Source organism: Mandrillus leucophaeus, unplaced genomic scaffold (genome assembly GCF_000951045.1).
Source record: "Mandrillus leucophaeus isolate KB7577 unplaced genomic scaffold, Mleu.le_1.0 Scaffold480, whole genome shotgun sequence".
NCBI classification, from domain to species: Eukaryota; Metazoa; Chordata; class Mammalia; order Primates; family Cercopithecidae; genus Mandrillus; species Mandrillus leucophaeus.
The window spans coordinates 1,242,989-1,259,553 of NW_012105143.1; the positions used below are offsets into that span (position 1 = coordinate 1,242,989).

The 16,565-nt window shown below is 39.7% G+C and overlaps 1 protein-coding gene across 5 annotated transcripts in view; it reads right to left on the bottom strand.

Moving 5' to 3' along the window:
- The window catches only part of LOC105550392 (Golgi apparatus membrane protein TVP23 homolog B), a 64,356-nt gene that overhangs the window by 25,322 nt on the left and 22,469 nt on the right, over positions 1-16,565 (bottom strand). For 4 of the 5 annotated variants that reach the window (XM_011995296.1, XM_011995298.1, XM_011995299.1 and 1 more), the window contains exon 7: positions 13,341-14,519. The exons of the other annotated variant lie outside the window; for it this stretch is intronic. In XM_011995296.1, coding sequence (XP_011850686.1) covers positions 14,493-14,519 — 27 coding nt within the window. In that variant the 3' untranslated portion in view covers positions 13,341-14,492. Of the gene's footprint in view, positions 1-13,340; positions 14,520-16,565 lie in introns of those variants that run through there. 5 annotated transcript variants of the gene reach the window in all.

Consider the following 16,565-nt stretch of genomic DNA (forward strand, 5'->3'; position numbering starts at 1 on the left):
CCATTCTCCTGCCTCAGCCTCCCGAGTAGCTGGGACTACAGGTGCCCGCCACCACACCCGGCTAATTTTGTTTTATGTATTTTTAGTAGAGATGGGGTTTCACCGTGGTAGCCAGGATGGTCTCAATCTCCTGACCTCATGACTCACCCGCGTCGGCCTCCCAAAGTGCTGGGATTACAGGCGTGAGCCACCACGCCCGGCCGCCAGAAGATATTTTTAACATGCCAAGAAGACAAAGGATAAATATCCAGAATTTTTCAAAGGTGTCCTATACCCAGTACAAAACGCTGCTGAAGAGAGCTTGGTGCATTTGAAGAACAAAGTGTTTCTTGCGGTTGTAGCACAGAGTGGGGTGTGTGCGTGTGTGTGTGTGTGTTACTCTCACATCTTTACACAATAAATTCCTTTGACTTAGAATGCCCTTTCACCATTTTGTTCCTGGAGTTAGAAAATACCTCATGAAAATTAGCATGACCTTCCTTTATGCGTCTCTGGTTTGCTTTATATTCTCTATCAGACAAATTTTAAAATATTATAATTCACTGAGAGTACCATTTTGCCTCCCACTACTCCCTACTCCCAATATGGGTTTTTCCTGTTTGATTAAACAGCCTTTGAGCATCTGTCACATATCCAGCTCTGTCCTAGGTACTTTAGAATAAAGATGAATGCTTGGTTGTTGCCAGGCTATGCTGTAAATTCTAAGGAAGGGGGTTAAGGACAGGATTCTGGGAGGCAGTATGACGTGATCCCAGAGAGAGGAGAAAAGAAAAGCACATGTTCTAGATGTGTTTAAATTCTCATCAAATAGGAGGTGGTGATGCCATTCTCTTTGATGAGGAAGGAGATATGAAATCAGACACCCAAAGAGGCTTTCCGGAGGACATCCTAACTTTTGATAGATGTTTCCACCATCTGGATGGCGTCCTCTTCTCCATCCCTCTGTTTTCTCAGAAGCAGCTGCTGGGGTCCCAGAAGGATGCACACAGTGGCTATAGATGCTCACAGATCCACAGTGAAACACTCTTATCTAACCCTGGAAGGTTTTGCTGCTTGAAAACCTTTATGCCTTCATCCTAAGATACAAAGTTGCAAATAGCACCAAGAGCTGGAAACAGATGCCAGCTGAAACCTAAGAACAGACACAATGTATGAGCAGTGTCCTACCAGGACCACCACTCGGCTCTTGGCAGCGGCAGCCCTCCTCATGGCTGTTGGCAATGACCATTGCTTCATCTTCTGAAAAGGAAAACTACCCAGTTGGCCAAGCCAGATCTCCAGGAAGGAGGTGTATCTGTCTCCTGCTTTGAGATCAGTCCTTCCACTGCTCTATCCAGGCAGTCCCAGAGAAAGTAATGTGTGAGCTGAATACACTGAAAATCTGTACCTAGCCCAGGGCAGTAGCTGAAACCAGCATATATACAGTGGCTTTCACCTACACTGTTAAAAGGTGGGTACATGCCCAATAAATGTTTATTGAGTGCCATTAGGTGCCTGGCACTGGGCCATGCACTGACAATGTGAAGGCAAATGAGAAAGATAGGCTTCCTGCTGTCGTAGTGTTTACAGACAACTGGAGGCGTGTGATGGTAAATTTTTTGCATCAACTTGGCTAATACTGAGTTATTTAATCAAACACTGATGTAGGTGTTGTTTGTTTTGAAGTTATTTTATGGATGTGGCTAACATCTACAATCTGTTAACATTAAGTAAAATCGATTGCCCTTTTACTGTGTGGGAATGTCTCATCCAGTCAGTTAAAGGCCTTACGAACAAAACTAAGATATCCCTGAGGAAGTAGCAAGTTGACCTCAAGATTGCAACATCAGCTCCTGCTGAGAGTTCCAGCCTGCTGACCTGCCCTACTGAATCCCGACTTGTCAGTTCCCACAACCGCGTAACCCAGCTCCTTGAAATAAATCTCTCTGTGTGTGTGTGCGTGTGTGCACACGCGCCTGCACGTGCCCGCATTCATCTCTGGCACAAGGAGACCCACATACAAAGGCGGTGTCCTAAGGGGTATGACTGGGGAAACTGCGTGTGGTACTTAGCACTGTGAGCCTAAGGCAGACTGTCCAGATCGGAACCTTGGATCCATCATGTACTAGATGCACCATGACCTTGGGTCAACTCCTACATTCTCTAACCCTCAGTTTCCTCATCTGTAAAATGCCAAAACCCTCGTAGGGTTATGGCAAAGAGTCAAAGAGATTAAGTACCTTGTGATATTTAAGAAGTTAAATGTCCATGAACAGCACAGCAAGTAAGTATGAAGCCAGGATTTAAACTCAGGTTTGTCTGTGTACTGTGTATGCCCTTTACCCTCTGCCATATCACCTTCCTCTTTGGGAATTACACTTCAGCTATCAGTTCTTTAACAGACACAGTTGCCATAGACCACTCCTACATTGTTACAGCTTCCACTCTGCACCACAGAGACGCCTCTTAAATGTATACCTTTAGCCTAATCCTAAGGTTGAGTTCCAGGTTTCCACTGCACTTTGCTACTTTGATATGATCCATTGGCTTCAAATCTGACATATCTTAAATTCAAGCTCATCATCAAAGCCTCACCATTGACAAGTCCTAGCTTCACCTCTCTCTAGTTACACGACCCCGGGAAAGCTACTAAACCCCAATGCTCAGTTTCCTCACTTGTTAAATGGCAGGGTTTGCTGAGATCAGGGAAGTAGACACGTATCACACATAGTTCTTACGTCTCTCTGTGTCTACAGTACCTGTCTTGATGTCTGGTACATTGTGGGTGTTTTATTGTACTTATTTATTCAGCATCTATTCATTCCCTGGCACTGATTTTGACTAATTTCACAATAAGATGCATGGATTTAGTCCTAACCCACCACTTGTAGGAAAACCATCATTTCTTACTAAACTGAGTATATTGGGTGCTCCAGTACGCGTTTATTTCATTTACATCATATGTTCCTATATTGCCATCTAGAGGACTAAGTGCAAGTTACAAGCAAGAGGGAACCGGGACTTGTGCAGAAAGGCAACATCCTAGAAGAAATGTTTAAAAAACATTAAGACTCATCCGCAGCAGTTTGGATTTCAACAATTATGTGAAAAAAATAAATAACAGGATGTGTTTTAACTATAAATTAGAAATGAATGCTATAGTAAGTTACCGGCTCATAAACTTATGATCTCTGTTAAATAAAATTTATAGGAGGTCATTGGTTTGAACTAAGTCCTGCACTAGGCCGCAGTAGACCAAACCAAAATGGAGTTACTCACGGTAAAGTTCCAGGCCACCAAGCCAAAACTACGTTGTTTACCTGACCTTCCAAGAAATCAGGAGAGAGAGGGAGATAATAGCCACATCTCCAAACAGCCAGTTTTAGCCTGCCTGATAAGGAAGTCCCCTCTACTTTAACCTTTACCAGGAAAGTAATTTTGAAACAACCAATCCACCTTGTGTTCTTTGTTTCTGCATTCTTCAGCCTTTTTCTGCCTGTAAATACTCATTGCACATGTTTCAGAGCAAAGCCCAACTCCCATGAATCATTCTTTGCTCCGTTAAATTTATTTTGTTTAAAGTTTTTCTTCTATCATCTCTAACTTGTTCTAAACAAAATAAAAAATAAAATAAAATCAGCATTCTTTCCTGTAATTGACTGCTTTGCTACTTTTGGATTATCCATGCCATATACTAGATGAGAATCTAAATTAAAGAGGAACCACTTAACTAGGGGTTAGGTCTCCTGACTGCTCCACCTTTAGCTTAATAATTCGGTTTTCCACCTAAGCAAGTTACTATTATCGAGTGCTTACTGTGGGCTTGGGACTATACTGAACATTTTACATGAGTTATCTCATTTAATCCTCACAAGCTCCTCCCATCTCGAGGGTATTTATTTGTGCTTATGACTCTGAGCCTGCAGCCTCATCTGTAAAAATGGGGTAAGTGACTTTCTCAAAGTCTAAAAAAGGATATTGAACTGGATCCACAACTCAGATCTGCCTGAATCAAATACAAGTTCTTAATGATTAGTTTACTAAACACAACAGCTTCTGCATTCTAAGAAAGTCACAAGGATGAAACAATTCGTGGAAAGCACTTTTTGGAGAAACAACAACGTTTGAATGCTTTCATAACGGAATGTTCACACAAAAAATAGGTGTAAAGTGGTGTATATTCTACTGGGATAACCAATCACTTCACAAACGCATTCAGTAAGGGTTGCTTTTTCAGTAAACAGTAGTGGTATCTTCTCTTTCAATCTGATTCCAGGTTTGTCAATTTTGTTAATCTTTTCTTCAAATAACCAACTTCTAGTTTTGTTGATTTTCTCTATTGTTTTTCCAGTCTTTATGTTTTTTATTTCCTTTCTAATCTATTATTTCCTTCCTTCTGCTTACTTTGATTTACTATGGTCATCTTCTAGTTTCTTAAGATGAAAGGTGAGACTGTTGATTTGAGATCTCTTCTTTAAAAAAAAAACAAAAAACTGTACAGTTACAGATTTCTCTATAAACACTGTTATAGCTGCATCCCATAAGTGTTGGTATGTTGTGTTTCCATTTTCATTAATCTCAAAATACTTTCTAATTTCCCTTGTGATTTCTTCTTTGACCCATTGATTATTTAGCAGTATGTTGTTTAATTTTCTCATCTTTGTGAATTTCCCAAATTCCCTTGTGTTATTCATTTCTAATTTAATTCCATTTTGACCAAAGATTATACTTTGTATGACTTCAATTATTTTAAATTTATTGAAGCCATACTTTGTATGACTTCAATAATTTTAAATTTATCGAAGCCTGTTTTATGGCCTAACATGCAATCTAGCGTGGAGAATGTTCCATGTGCATTTGAGTAGAATGTGTATCCTGCTATTGTTGGACAGAGTCTCTACAGATGTCTGTTTGGTTTTTGTTTGTTTGCTTGTTTTTTGAGACAGACTCTCACTTTGTTACCCAGGCTGGAGTGCCGTGGCGTGATCTTGGCTCACCGAATCTTCCGCCTCCCAAGTTCAAGTGATTCTCCTGCCTCAGCTTCCCGAGTAGCTGGGATTACAGGCATGCACCACCACACCCGGCTAATTTTTGTATTTTTCGCAGAGACGGGGTTTTACCATGTTGGCCAGGCTGGTCTCGAACTCCTGACCTCAAGTGACTTGCCCACTCCAGCCTCCCAAAGTGCTGGGATTACAGACATGAGCCACCGTGCCCAGCAGATTTAGTTTGTTTATAGTGCTGTTGAATCCTCTTTTTCCTAGTTGATCATCTGCCTACTTCTATGCATTATTATAAATGAAGTGTTGATGTCTCCAGCCACTATTGTTAGATTTTCTGACTTCTTTACCTTTAACTAGCAAAGAAACTCAGTTCTTCTTTCTAAATAAGAATTATCACTATCAAGTGCTTACCACGTACCTGGGACTATGCTGACTCTTTCACATGGATTATCTCATTTAGTTATTAATAATTATTAAGAGTATATTGTTATGCCAGGCTCAGAAGCTCATGCCTGTAATCCCAGCACTTTGGGAAGCTAAGGCAGACAGCTCACTTGAGGTCAGGAGTTTGAGATCAGCCTGGCCAACATGGTGAAATCCCATCTCTACTAAAAATACAAAAATTAGCCTGGTGTGATGGTGCAGGCCTGTAATCCCAGCTACTCAGGAGGCTAAGGCAGGAGAATTGCTTGAGCATGGGAGCGGGTGGTCACAGTGAGCTGAGATAGCGCCACTACGCTCCAGCCTGGGTGATAGAGTGAGATGCCATCTCAAAAAAAAAAAGTAAATTAATTGTTAATAATTATTAAATCGTTTAGTTTTGTCAGCTTTTGTTTCCTGTGTGGGATTTTTTAAGTGCATATTTGTTTTTAAGTGTTATGTCTTTCTGATGGATTGGTCCTTTTATCAGTATGTGATGCCCTTCTTTGTCCCTTGAAACAATTTTTGCCTTAAAATCTACTTTGTTTGATATTAGCATAGTCACTCCAGCTATCTTTTCATTACTGTTTGCATGGTATATCTGTTTCTATACTTTTACTTTCTACCTGTTTGTGTCTTTGAATCTAAAGTGTGCCTCTTGTAGACAGCATATAGTTGGATCATGTTTTTTGCCAACTTGTTTTTTTGTGGGTTTTTTTTGGTTTTTTGGGTTTTTTTGGTTTTTTTTTTTTTTTTTGGTTTGGTTTGGTTTTGTTTTGATTTTTTGAGATGGAGTCTCACTGTCACCCACGCTGGAGTGTTGTGGCGTGATATCAGCTCACTGCAACCTCCACCTCCCGGGTTCAAGCAATTCTCATCCCTCAGCCTCCAGAGTAGTTGGGATTACAGGCACCCGCCACCATATCCAGATAAATTGTAATTTTAGTAGAGATGGGGTTTCACCATGTTGGCCAGGCTGGTCTTGAACTCGGGACCTCAAGTGATCCGCCCACCTCGGCCCACCTGGGCCTCCCAAAGTTCTGGGATTACAGGCATGAGCCACTGCGCCCAGCCACCTATCTGTCTTTTGATTGAAATATTTAACTGGTTTTCTTCTAATATAATTACTGATAAGGTGGGAGTTATTTGTGGGATATCTGCTCTTTTCCTTTCATGCATCTTATGTCTTTTGATTTCATTTCTCCACTACTTCCTTTTGTATTAAATAGGTATTTTCTAGTATATCATTTTAATTTCCTTCTTGTTCCTCTTATTGTATTTTTTGAGTTTTTTTCTTAGTGGTTGTCCTAGGGACTATGATTAATATCTTAACATAATCTAAGTTCAGATTAATGCCAAGCTAATTTCAGTAATACTCGAAAACTTTAGTATAGCTCTATTCCCTCCCTCCTCCTTTGTGCTATTATCATCGTACAAATTGCATCTTTATAAGTTATAACCCTATCAACATTATTTCATAAGAATTGCTCTATGTAGTTGTCTTTTGGGTCAGACAGGAAAAGAATTACAAACAAAAATAGATTTATACTGTATTTCATATTTACCTATGTAGTTACCTTTAATGATGCTTTTTATTTCCTCATGTGGATTGGAGTTATTGTCTAGTGTTCTTTCATTTCAGCCTAAAGGACTTCTTTTAGCATTTCTTGTAAGGCAGGTCTGCTAGCAATGAATTCTCTTAGTTTTTATCTGGGTGTGTTTTAATTTCTACATTTTTTTTTTTTTTTTTTTGAGAGGGAGTCTCACTCTGTCACCCAAGTAGGAGTGCAGTGACGCAATCAGGCCTCAACCTGCCAGACTCAAGTGATCCTCCCACCTCAGCCTCCTGAGTAGCTGGGACCACAAGCACACGCCACCACACCCAGTTGTTTGTTGTATTTTTTCTAAAGATGGCTTTTTGCCATGTTGCCCAGGCTGGTCTCAAATTCCTGGGCTGAAGCAATCCTCCTGCCTCAGCCTCCTAAAGTACTGGGATTACAAGTGTGAGCCACCATGCTCATCCTTTCTTATAGTTTTGAAGGATAGTTTTGCTAGATCTAAAATTCTCTGTTTTCTTTTAGCACTTTGAATATGTCATTCTACAGCCTTCTGACCTCTGTAGTTTCTGATGAGTGGTAGGCATTTAATCTTATTGAGGATCCCTTATATGTAATAAGTTGTTTTCCTCCTGCTACTTTAACAATTCCTTTTGTCTCTGGCTTTTGACAGCTTGATTGTAATGTGCTTAGTAATAGATCTCTGAGTTTATCCTACTTATAATTTGTTGAGCTTCTTGAATGTGTAGCTCATGTATTTCATTGAATTTGGGAAGTCTCAGTCATTATTTCTTCAAATATTATTTCTGCTTTTTTCTCTCCATCTTCTGGAACCCCTATAATGCATATGTTAGTAACTTGATAGCATGCCACAGATCCCTCAGGCTCTGTTCATTCTTCATTCTTTTTTCTTCCTGTTCCTCAGACTGGATAATTCCTATTTGTCTTATTCTCAAGTTTGCTGATTCTTCTGCCTGTTTATATCTGTAAACCCCTCTAGGAAATTTTTCAACTATAATTTTTTAGCTCCAGAATTTCTTTCATGATTTCTGTTTACTGATATTTTCACTTTGTTTACACATTATTTTCCTTTCTCATGTTCTTTGTCCATGGTTTCCTTTAGTTTTTTAAGCATATTTAAAGGTTGACAAACTTTTTGTTTAGTAGATCTAATGTCTGGGTTTTCTCAGGGATGGTTTGTTTTCTGGGTTTTTTTCCCCCAATATATAACATAATTGCTGTTTCTTCACATCTTTTGTTGTTGTTGAAAACTGGAAAATTTAAATAATATGAGGTGGCAACTTTGCAAATCAGATTTGTCCCACACCCCCCACCCTTGTAGGGTTTACTATTTGTTGTTGTTATTTTTATTGCAATGGTGGTATGTCTAGTACCTTTCCAGGACTAATTCTGTTTACTCTGTATTCTGTCATGTTGGAGTCACCGAAATCTCTGCCTGGTTACTTTAGTCTTGAGCATGTGATTAGACAGGGATTTCCTTAAGTGATTGAAGCAGTAAGTCTCTCACCTTTACCTGACTTTCTAGCTCCCGAGAATATTTTGGCACTTTTCAAAGCCTCTATAGAAATCACACTCCCCTTATTTTTAAGTTTTCTGGCCAGTCTCTCATTTGTCCCAGCTAGTATAGCCATGTCAGACAACTGTGCTGTTTAAATAATTGCCACCAATTGTTTCTGACAAACAACCTGAGGATACTTTCCTCACTGAGTGACCTGAGTTGGGTTAAATGAAGACAAGCCCTGTGATTGGGACTATTCCAGGGAGCTGCCAGGCAGGTCAAGGAGTGACAAATCTCCGGGAATGGGGCTTCTTGGATAACTCCAAATCTATCTTAGAGGGACTCTAAATTCATTCAGTGGCTTCTAGGCTACTGGTTTTCACTGCTACTGTGGTCTCAAGGTTGCTGATTTTCAAGGCTACTGTGGAGGTGAAAAGAAGAAGATGGGGACAGGACAAGTTAAAACACCACAAAGCTTACTGATCATACAGAGATTCAGCCTTTTTCTCAAACACATTTTCTTTGGGTTGTTGCAATCCTTTGGTTAATTTCCAGAGTTTCAAAAAGTTTATTTTGATCACTTCTGCCAGTGTACTCGTTGATTTTATGCAGAATCAGATATTCAAAGATCCATACTCCACCATTCTGGAAATGTTTCTCTAGGAATTTTTTTTTTTTTAAATGAGATGTATAGGATTTCTCTTAAATTAATATAAGCAGCATCTACTACATTCACTTGGAACACTAGACATTACCACCCATGATAGACCATCTAAATGAGAAAATTGCTTCTCTTATTTCACAGAATGTCCATGCTGATTTCCAAAGCACATGGCATCTACCTTCAGTAAACAACACAGAATATTAGAACACCAGAGTTCAAGTTCATGTCTATCCACTCTCCAGCTCCAACTAAAAGGGCCTAAGGGACAGACTGTTCATCAATGGCTGTAGACTAATGGTTTTCACCCCTTCAGGCTCACAGCCACTTTTTATCAGAAATATTTTAAAACATGTTTTATTATTCTAAAACACAAACAATATAACTTAACCTCAGGCATATTTTTAATCATCTATCATGATTAAAGGTATCTTTAATATCTAACTGTAATGTAACAGAGAAATAAAAGAAAGCAACTTATGATAGTATGTAATTCAATCTAGAAATGGCCAAAACTCCTGATGACACAATAATTAGGTGCTTGCATATGTACATATAATTACCATTAATGTGCCCACTACAAATGCAGACTACTGCAGTACTTTTGACCTGGAACTCAAATGCCACAAGCAATGTTGCCACTAGTGAGTTTTTAAAATGATAGAAAACTCTTGGTTACGTACTGAACAAAGACTACAACTTTCCCTCACTTAACTGGTAATTGCATTTTTGGGCAAATCAAGTATTGCAGATCTGCAACAACAAAAATATGAAATGGAATTATAATATATGCTCAAAAAATTATTGTCGATGTCCACCAGAGATCGTGAGGAACAGATCTGATTGAATCGAGTTGGGTTTATCAGCATGCTTTTGCACAAGAGAGATCACATACCATGGGGAACCATGGGGTGCCTCAGTATGGGAGTGCTGGGAAGGGCTTTTTATAGGATTTGGGGTTGTGTTGGGTGATTTCAAGAAGGGCTCCATGAATCCTAGTTTTACTCTGGATTGAGTACTTTCAGAAAGCAAGGGCAATTCTAAATGACTGTAAATATTAAAATTTTTAATCTAGGAGGAAGAAGGAACACAGTGATCCAATGGGTAATGAACCAACTATCACACATGTAAGCCAAGAGACAGGAATGTTTGGTCGCTCTATGATTTACACAGAATCTTGTTTCTAAGTTTAACATGACTATGGAGTGTCTTAATTTTTGTCTTCCACCACCACATTCAGAGTGGCCTTGTCAGATGTTGGTGTTCTATAAAATTGTTTATATTCAACAGAATAGCCTAGCCATTAGAGCCAGGTCAGCTTCCAACTGACAGCTGTAAGGGTTGCTTTTCTTTTCTCATTATAAACAGGATTTCCATGTACATAATTATTCAGCGAGGTACAAAGAAGTCATGAGATACAGGATAATTCTTTGCTGTCTAAAACTGTCCTATGCTATTCAGGCACCCAGCATCTCTATTCACTTTCATTCACATTTCATTGGCCATTGTTCACTCACATTTCATGGCCTCAAACGAATTAAGGAAGCTGGGAAATGTAGAACAAATGGAACGTTTAGTGAGCATTACTATCTCTACTATATGCAACCTTCAATAAATTATTTTACTTCTCTATTAGTTACCTACCTGTAACATGAGGTTACATGGTACATAATTGTCATTTTTCCCTCTTGGGGAGAATCATACGAGATAATACATAAAAGAACTTTAATAAGCTCTAAGAGTTACACAGATTTTAAAAGGCCCATAGTACCTATATGTTGGAATTAATGTGCCATCACCTCTGCGTGCGCACACACACATCTTTACCTATCTATTTAGAGGTCTGGGTCAAAGAATACTCTGGGAGATGTGGAATTAGAATGTGATTTTACTAGGGCTAGGCGCGGTGGCTCACACCTGTAATCCCAGCACTCTGGGAGGCTGAGACAGGCGGATCACCTGAGGTCGGGAGTTCAAGACTAGCCTGACCAACATAGAGAAACTCCATCTCTACTAAAAATACAAAATTAGCCGTGGTGGCAGACACCTGTAGTCTCAGCTACTTGGGATGCTGAGGCAGGAGAATCGCTTGAACCAGACAGGTGGAGGTTGCAGTGAGCCACGATCATGCCACTGCACTCCAGTCTGGGCAACGAGAGCGAAACTCTATGTCAAAAAAAAAAAAAAAAAAAAAAAGATTCTACTTTCATTTTACTAGCACCATTCAGTCAATTCACCTGTATCCAAGGCTGACCAGGGACAATAGAGAGGAAAACCACTTATCCTCAGTCTCTCCTAATTTCTTCAGTCTTGATGAAATGATTAAAGTGTCAGATTTTATTTTCCAAAGAGTATCTCCCATCCCACATACTCTTATTATAATGTAATCTTAACACTCCTCTCATTAAGTACTGGGCTCTATGTACCCTTCTATTGAAGCTGGATGGACCTTGGTTATTGCTTTATCCAATGAAGTATGACAGAAGAGACATAATGTGAATTCCAAGACTAGTCATTAAAATGCCATGCACTTCTCTTGCTCTCTTGGAAGACTCATTGTTAGAACCCAGTGCCAGGTTGTGAAGAAGTCAAATGTGCCCTCAGGGAGAAACTACACAGTGTAGGTGTTCCAACCAACAGCCTAGCTGACGCCACAGCTGACAGTGAATGTCAACCTCCAGGTCAGTGGCTGAAAAGCTCCATGCCACTTCCTGGCTCCTGCCCCAGCCATCACCATGCTCCATCCAAATTCCTGTCCTACAGAATTTGTAAGCATAATAAAATATCTTGTTTTTCACCAGTACCAGTAATTCTGGGGGTGGAGTTTTATGTAGCAACAGCATCTGGGACAGTGCAACTCAGTGGCAACTATAATATTCACTTAAGTACTACATAAAGATCAACTATGTATTTACTAAATTATTACATCTCTAATACTGTACTAACAACTGGAGTGTACTGTACTAACAACTCCAGTTAGTACAATATGGAAAGTTAGTACAAATGGAAATAATCATGGATAATGCTCAAAAGTGCACTGTATTGACAAGAATCCAGTTAGGCTATGAGCAACAGAGAAGTCAGAACAATAATACTTGAAGAAGATAGTTCCCTTCACTTTTATTAAAAGTTCAGACAGCTGGCCAGGCATGGTGGCTCACGCCTGTAATCCCAGTACTTCGCGAGGCCGAGGCGGACGGATCACGAGGTCAGGAGATAGAAACCATCCTGGCTAACACGGTGAAACTCCATCTCTACTAAAAATACAAAAATTAGCCAGGCGTGGTGGCAGGGTGGTAATCCCAGCTAGTAGGGAGGCTGAGGCAAGAGAATCGCTTGAACCCAGGAGGCAGAGGTTGCAATGAGCCGAGATCACACCACTGCACTCCAGCCAGGGCGACAAGAGCAAAAGCTCTGTCTCAAAAAAAAATTCAGACAAGCAGTTCACAAGACGGGATTCAGACAGTATCTACCTCATTTATCTGCCATTCACAAAACGAAGCCTTTACCACATAGTCCAAGATGGCTGCTCTAGTTCCTGCACTGTGTCTACCTTTCAGGAAAAAGGGGGAAGGGATGGGCATGCCTCCTCCTTTTAAGGATACTTCCTGGAAATGTATCCACTGGCCCGAACTCGGTCATGTGGCCACACCAAGATACAGCGATAAAATTTGGGAAAGGTTATCTTTATTCCAGGATGCCATGCCCTAGCTAATTAGGTGGTAAATCTATAAAAGGGGAAAAATGAGTATTAGGGAATACATGGTAGCTCCTGCCACATGCATATTCTAAAATTCAGTTGTTACTTGGTTTAGGATTACAGTTCAAATAACACAGTTATCTAAAAGAACTATACCAATGTATCCTCTGTTAGACTCTCAACCCTAAAGATTTAGGTTAGATCCTTCAGATTAAATTTTAAAATGTCTTCAGTGCAGTATCAATTCTTCTCACCAGACAGAACAGCTGAGTATAAGTAAAATAAACAAGCTCTTAACAAATTATTAATTTTTAAGAAAGGAAAAGGCATTTAGAGCAAATATTTTCTCTAAAAATACTAATATATCATGTTTTATATCCTACAGATATTCCTGTAATCTGTTTTCCTTAGGAAAGTCACTCAATAACCAGAAGTTCTGTTAAATCGTCTAAAGTATTACATATTTGTCATGAGGATTAAATGAGATTACACATGTCAAATACCTTGTAAACAGTAGAATTTTATACAAATATAAAGTTTTGCACCTTCAAAGCTATCACTCCAATAAGACACTTATTCAATTAAACAAATAATCTTAAAAACTATTTTAACAATGTACAAATATATTCACAACATAATCTGCTGATTAAGACTTCAACAAAGTTTATAATACCTACAACAGAATTTACAAATGCCTACAATAGTTTGTAAACTGGTTTACAGTTACACAGAATGCTTTAAGAAATACCATTAATACAAATGCATAATTTACAATATCCCCATTATAGCAAGAAAAAAAAATAGATTCAGAAAATAAAATGTCTTTTAGGCATTTATTATGCCAAGTATGTAAATGATTATTCTCATTATGACATGAGAATAATGCTCTTTTAGTGGTAAAAGATCTATTAGCTCAAGGTCCACTGAAGAGCTTTCAATCTAGCTATCCTTTCTGTAAAATAAATAGAACAGCAGCAATCTCTGGGTATTCCTTAAACAAACGATGATGATTCCACTTATATTAACTGGGCCTTAAGTAAATGACTTCTTACAAATAAAAATAAGATTTTAGAAAGTAGTTAATACCACTGGCCCTAATTGTTTTCACTTGCTTGTATATGTCTAAGAAATTTCCCCATGAAGTACATATTAAAAACTAACAATAATTTCTAACTTATACATAAGCCAAAGTGCTCACTCTTACCATGGAAGCAAAATTTACTCCTGAAAATCATCTACAGAAATAATATGTAAACACATAGAGCTTTGAGACAGACTAAGACCATCCTCCCATGTTTTATGGATCAAAATGCAAAGGTCTCCATTACCTATGTAAATGAACACTTTCATTAACTTGGGATACACTGATACTACATGGCTGTGTGCATACCTATGGAACATGTGCATACCTACACCACAGAATAAATCTTGACAATGTTTCTAGTGCCAACATATACTTTCTAGCCCCAAATGCTGGAAAGGAAATAAAAACTTAACATGAAAACTACTTTTCCTTTTTATAAATAAAGTTTTTAAGTGGAAAAACAAAGCCAACACTCCTCGTTGCAACATGGACTAAGCTCTAAAAGGTTCAGAGTCAAGAATCTCTTCAGTTGTTCCCCCAATGTAACAAAGCACATTAAGTTTTCTCTATTCAGGAAGTCTGATCATCTCCAGTGTTCTGCAAAAGACAAAAAAAAAAACAACTCCGTAATATCAAAGTTATTTCACTTCACACACCATGGACTTCAAGGCCTATGCCTAGGAAAACATTCTGTATTTCTAAGCAGAGCATTACCTTACATACAATGGCCCAATCACATTAAAAAGTAGACATGCCAGGACAGGAGCGGTGGCTCACGCCCTGTAATACCACCACTTTGGGAGGCTGAGGTGGGCGGATCGCAAGGTCAGGAGATAGAGACTATCCTGGCTCTAACACGGTGAAACCCCGTCTCTACTAAAAATACAAAAAATTAGCTGGGCATGGTGGCGGGTGCCTGCAGTCCCAGCTACTCGGGAGGCTGAGGCAGGAGAATGGCGTGAGCCCAGGAGGCAGAGCTTGCAGTGGGCCAAGATCACGCCACTGCACTCCAGCCTGGGTAGAAAGAGCGAGATTCTGTCTCCAAAAAAAAAAAGTAGACACGCGCTACTGAAGTAAACCCATGGATACCATCATCCACCCAGCTGTCCAGTTTGTCCCATTTGAGCAGATGCCAGTACCATGTAAGACACTAACCCTATCCATGTTATGCCAGGTTTAAGGTTTAATTTCACCTGTATTCCATGTCCCTCCCCAGACCTTCAGAAACACTGAAAATTCTAAGGATAAAAACCTAGTAAGTACATACATGAAAGTTACCCTAAGGTGGACCACAGTAAAGGTATACTGGGACCATGCAAATATCCTTCAGAATGAGATGATCATGTCCCTACGTGAATATTCACTTTCTCTACTTTTCATCTTCTGGAAGAGAAACTGTACAGTAGCATAAAAAGAACAATAAATCTTGAGTATGAAGGGCTGGGTTTAAGATCTAGCTTTGTACCACTTATTAGCTGTATAATCTTAAGTAAATAATTTAATTTCTCAGGGCTTTAGTTATCTAAAATGTAATCCCTGCACCAGCACCCTCAGTACCACCCAGAAACTTGGGAGAAATGCAAATTATGAGACCCTACCCCTAGATCTACTGAATAAGGAGTCTGGAGGTGGAACTCAGCAATCTTGTGCCCTCTAGGTGATTCTCATGTATGTTCGAGTTTGAGAATCCCTGTCCTATATAACATCACTTGCCCAACCTACTGTACTAACCAAATGCAAGGTATTACCCATATAAAGACCTTGTCACTTTTCTTTTTTTTTTTTTTTTTGAGACGGAGTTTCGCTCTTGTTGGAATAAGAGCGAACTCCCAGGCTGGAGTGCAATGGCGCGATCGCAGCTCACCACAACCTCCGCCTCCCATGTTCAAGAGATTCTCCTGCCTCAGCCTCCCTAGTAGTTGGGATTACAGGCATGTGCCACCACACCTGGCTAATTTTATATTTTTAGTAGAGATAGGGTTTCTCCATATTGATCAGGCTGGTCTCGAACTCCCGACCTCAGGTGATCTGCCCGCCCCGGCCGCCCAAAGTGCTGGGATTATAGGCATGAGCCACCGCACCCGGCTGACCTTGTCACTTTTCCCAAGAGATTTAACCAATAATTATTTACCTACGACGACTAATCCTCCTGAAAACCCTGATGTTGGGGTATTATAGTAAAATCCTTATGTTCTAGGGGGAAAAAAACATCTGAGTACAAATGTTATGGTCCTATTGTGATTCAACTGTTCTCCCTAAAACCATACAACATACAGGCTGGGCGCCGTGGCTCACACCTGTAATCCCAGCACTTTGGGAGGCCGAGGCGGGCAGATCACAAGGTCAGGAGATCGAGACCATCCTGGCAACACAGTGAAACCCCATCTCTACTAAAAATACAAAAAAATTAGCCGGGTACGGTGGCTGGTGCCTGTAGTCCTAGCTACTGGGGAGGCTGAGGCAGAAGAATGAGGCGGGGCTTGCAGTGAGCCAAGATCGTGCCACTACATTCCAGGCTGGGTGACAGAGCAAGACTCCGTCTCAAAAAAACCATACAGCATACATTCTTCAAGAATATTCACTTAAAGCTCCCATAATTAATGAAAAACAACTGAACTTAAAAGTAATTTTTAAAAAATAAGT